The sequence below is a fragment of the Suillus clintonianus genome, assembly GCF_016758775.1.
Source record: "Suillus clintonianus strain FC179 chromosome Unknown DEU56scaffold_72, whole genome shotgun sequence".
Lineage (NCBI taxonomy): Eukaryota > Fungi > Basidiomycota > Agaricomycetes > Boletales > Suillaceae > Suillus > Suillus clintonianus.
The window spans coordinates 1-4824 of NW_024539296.1; the positions used below are offsets into that span (position 1 = coordinate 1).

Consider the following 4824-nt stretch of genomic DNA (forward strand, 5'->3'; position numbering starts at 1 on the left):
CACTCGGAGTAGAGCTCGCAAGCTGTGACTCGAAAAAATGCGATGGGAGATAATCATTGATATTCATTAGGCTAGCTTTGGAATTCGATGGAGTTTGAGGGAATACGCTCGAGGGGTAAACTGCACTCGAGGTCAAGTATGCGGGAGGTTGTTCAACAGTCATGGGGTGCATAGAAGACATCATATGTGTCGTTCGAGTCGGTAGCATCACCCGGCATGATGGCCTCCTTGGATGTGTCATCGGGCTCGTTGTCGTTGGAACGGCCTGCATATTCAATAATCATGGTGAGCGCATCATAAAAACTTAGTACATGCATACGCTCACCATCAGAAATGTTAATATTAACATTGTCTTCGGGGTCGAGGACCATGTGAGTCTGGGTTTGCGAGGTTAGGGTCCAGTGTAGGAGCGCTAGATTCGTTAGCGTTGTCATTAAGTATAACATTCGCGTGCGTCGAGGGTCTTTGAACGTTAGCGCGAGAGATGGGACTGTTGTTATACACTAAGTCACCCTTGCCATTGGACATGGTGGTAGGTGAAAGGGTTTTCAATGGGTGGGATAAGGTTCTGTACCGCTGACAGAATCAACAACGTCGTCAGCGTGAATAGATGAAGGTAGATTTAAATAATTACCCAAGGTCCTAGTCAGGCTTTTAGTGCCGCTGGACGTGGGATGGGTTTCTGCACTGAAGTGAGTGGTGGGATTGTCCATGGTGTCAACATAGGTGGCCACAACAGAGGGCGAATTGGGCACGGTGATAGTGCCAACATAGGCGTCAGTATGGATAGGCGAGCTGGGAACATCAGTGGTCCCAGACTTTTTGACAGACGTGGAGGGAGTATTAGTAGCCTCAGCGTCAATAGAAGTAGGTGTGGTTGGATGAACGTGGGTCTCAGTGTCGTGTGGGATGTGTGTGAAAGGGTTGCGAGGGGATACTGTGATCCCTGCGTCTTGCGAGAACGGCGCTAAGGGAGCATCAAAGACGCTGGGAGTGTTGGCGGCAGGTTGGAGAAGTCTGGGAGTGCCAAAAAGGCCAGCACTGACTTCTGCGACAATAGGGATGGTGGGAGCATCAGCGATCCCGCCAATGGCATCTGCATTGGCATGAATAAATTGTGAGTGTTCGCTGATAAGGGAAGACGCTAAGAACTCACTTTGTCCCTCTCCTTCCCAGCTCCTGTCCTCCACTATTTCTCCTTCTTCCACTGAATTTCCATCCCAAGGGTACCGGCGAATATGACGGGGATGCGGGGGTAGGATTCAGTCGGGTCGAGAAGTGGGGAAGGGCTAGCAGGTCGAAAAGACATAGTAAGGGCGTCGTCCATAATGGTCGTGGTGAATCGGAAATTGCCGGAGTTCCGCAAAAGGAAGTCGGCAAGTTCGGTGCGACTTTGGGTGAACGTGTTGTCCGGCATATTCCGGGCGTGAGACGAAATGTCTGATGTAATGATGGATGGTTGATGCCTCGCGCTGATTTTCCCAGGCACGAGGCTGATTGGCATTGGCCGTAAAGTCATTTCTGGCCCGTTTTTTATAGAGTTTTGAATTTCATTTATTTTCAATTGGTCTGAGTAAGTCAGAGGGTTACTTAGAAATCTCTGACGCATCAAATGCTCGGCTTGGAGCACATTTTCAATTTCCTGAGTAATATGATTGGAATTTCCCGGGGATGGATTACTAATTTTAATTTCGTCCAAATCCGGTGATTCTTCGATGATCTCATAGAACATGCTAGATTCTCGCAAGTTTCCGATCCATGTAGCCGGTTCAAAATCCCAATTTGGGTCATTCCCATCAGGTGTACACAGTAACTCGTACCTGACCTCCAAATTTAGCGGATCTTTGAATAGCAACCATGTGCCATCTTTCCTCTCATCAATAGACACATAATTACCACGCTGCCATGGTCGGCCTAATAATAAACTGAACGGCACGTGGTCTCCAACAAATAAATTCGCTTGTGTACTAACACCTCCACAGTTTAGTGGCACATTTTGTACAAGTCCGCGTAGTTTGCCTTCGCCGCCGTTCGCGTCATTCATAGATATAGACTTCGCGATGTCGATAGGTCTGTTGATAATGGTTTTCCAAATATGTTTATTCACAATATTTAATTGTGAACCGGTGTCAATAATCGCGTTGATGGCCTGGCCATCACATTGCATAGCTATTTTGATTAATAAACCACGCGTCTTTGTCCACACGGAGTGTGCTTCAATTTTCGAATCGTTTCCTAATGGCTTCGGCTTAATCGCGTTAGCCAGAATACCACTAAGTTCTCGGGAAGTTCCGAGGAGTTCTCCTACCTCCAATCGGATTGGTGTCTTAAGAACCGTCTCAAGAATTCGCTCTGGCTTTACTTTAGCCGATATATCTGAGACGCGTTGACGTGTCGCACCTCGCCGATCAGGGTTCAAGTTCGGTTTATAAGTGTTTTCCTTCACTTTGTCGTTCTTTTTCATTTCTTCGACGTCATCCATGATGATGTCATCGCTATCCCAGTCCTTGTCAATACTTTTGACTCGTTCCTTTACGATAGGCTGGGCTTGTTGATACTTTGGGACTGGAGTGGGTTCAGCGCTCTTAGCTTTAGGTTGGATGGGGTTCCTAGTTGACGTCTTCTTAGATACGCTTTCCTTTCCCTTGTTTTCATCCTTCCTTAGCGTCTGTCCTTGCTTGGGTGGAAACACCTTCTCATAGCGCTCTTTTCGTCCTTGAGTAGAGTTTCGCGTAGTCCTTTCAACTGGATACACGTGGTACTCATCCTCAGAGTCTTCGCTAGTCTCTTGGAGGTAAGTGTTCCTTCCAATTTCACTCTTGTCAGTCTCCGTCTGTGACTCGGTGTCATATTCTTCAATATACGCGGTAGATTTCTTACGTTTCACGCTTAACGCTGACGGTGCGTTTTGTTGACTTTGATCATCAATTTTGATGAAGTTAGACGTAGGCATTTTGTTCTCTCTGTTGAACGCCTCGACAATAGACTCCTCTGGCATTCTCCTAATTATTCTCCCATCGGGCCTAGCTACTTTGCCTCTCTCAGTTCTGGTGAGCTTACCGTCTGTCACAAGCTTTGTCAGCTGTGGACAGTTGGTCATGCTGTGCCCTGTCTCGCCGCATCCATAGCATTTTCGCTCTTGGAATGGTGTGTCAGGGGTAGAATAAAACCTAGAACCTGGATTGCCTCGGTATTGATAGTCCCCTCGGGTCGAACTAGTTCTGCCATCTGTAGTCGCATTGTTCCTAGCAGTTGTCCGGTTTTGCGAATAGACAAAGTTGTCTCGCTTCTTAGCTGGAGCAGCTACCAAGTCTTTAATCGTAGGGTCCATCCTAGTTGCTCTATAGTATAGCAACGCATAGTCTGGGTCCTCAAGTGAGATTGAACTCATTTGCTTGATAAGTCCCTCTATCTCGTCCAAAGGTTCCAAGGAGTTATTTCCCTTAGGATTAATACCTTTCTGATCTTGATAGGAACTTTTATCATTTTTAATTCCTTTAGACTTTACTTTCTTAGTCTCTTTCTTCTTCGTATGCTTTCTTTGGGTTTTGGAATTCTTACGAAAAAACTCCTGTTCAGATTCGCTTGATTCCGTGTCTGAGTCTTCGTCCGAAGATTCCTCACTCGATTTTTCGTCGTCTGTGCCTGAATCGATATCAGACACTAGTAAATCTGCATCGAACCTGTCTCGATGTAAAAGCTTCTCTGCAGTGATCGCAACTTTGTCAACTGGGAAGGCTAGCGTTAAATCTCTGTCTGGCTCGCTTGCCATAAGTCTGGACTCGATTTTAGTCCGGAGTTTTTTATTGATTCCCTCCCAGAAGTAACTGGCATATTCTTCGCTTGTAATTTTGCTAGCTTGCTGGAGCCAGCCTCCAATGCGGATAAATCCCCTTACGTACTTCTTCCAAGCCGTAAGACTAGAGATTCGCTTATCACGCATGATTTTCACATAAGAAATCAGATCCTTTCTCCTATATCGTTTAGTGTCCAGGTCTGCATCATAATACTTCAAAATGTCCGCCTTGAGCTTGCTCCAATCCGGAGTCCTGAAGCTCAATAATCCTTCGACGAATTCTGTGACATGGCGTGACATATACTGTGTGACAGATTCACACTTATCAGAGTCAGAGACTACATTATGATAGTCACATAACTTTTCGAAATGTTTCAGAAATCCTTTAACTTCTGAATAGCTCCCTTTGAATTTTGCCGGTGCCGCTTTGGTACCCGGGTTAGGCATTGTCAACACGGAGAGCGTCGTCATGTTGAAAACCTATACGATATGAATGATAGTAAACGATTTGGTGCTTCGAAGAAAATCCGATGTTTTATCAATTTTGCTCAAAGTCTTGACAATACGGTAGTTTCTTTTGCAAAGCCAAACAAATAAAGCCACCCTCGCGGTTGGGCTCCAGTGATGTCTTGTTACTTGAGGGTCTTATATAGAAGCGTGTAAAAATGCAGTGACAATCACAACTACACTTTCATAAGACTAAAAGTTGCCAGCTCCTCAAGTCCACGGTCAACGGATTTTTGTTACTTCTCGGTTGATAACGTGTCGTTCGTGGGTGGTCAAAGAGTAAACAAGTTACCTCTATTTGTTTGAAGAAACTATATAGAAATGCAACTGTGGATTTGTCGTGGATAGAAATATGATAGGTATGTTTCACCCTAGTAGGTCGTGTTTCAACCTATGAAAGTCTGTTTCAACTTTGTCGTGTTCTCCTGTTTCGTGTCTCTCTAACCGTAAAAGAGAGAGGTATTCGTTAAGTATGCGTGGAGCTTAGCTCAATAAAATAGTAATAGCAAGCAACCTAGTTA

General features: G+C 45.3%; 1 protein-coding gene across 1 annotated transcript; it reads right to left on the reverse strand.

Annotated features, from left to right (window-relative positions):
* Nucleotides 1–152: 152 nt before the first annotated feature.
* On the reverse strand, nt 153–371 carry DEU56DRAFT_915684 (uncharacterized protein; the record flags this gene model as incomplete). The annotated part of the gene is made up of 2 exons (XM_041357775.1): nt 153–265; nt 326–371. 2 exons carry the CDS (start codon nt 369–371, stop codon nt 153–155), a joined length of 159 nt encoding a protein of 52 aa, XP_041205316.1.
* Between the last annotated feature and the right edge of the window lie 4453 nt (nt 372–4824).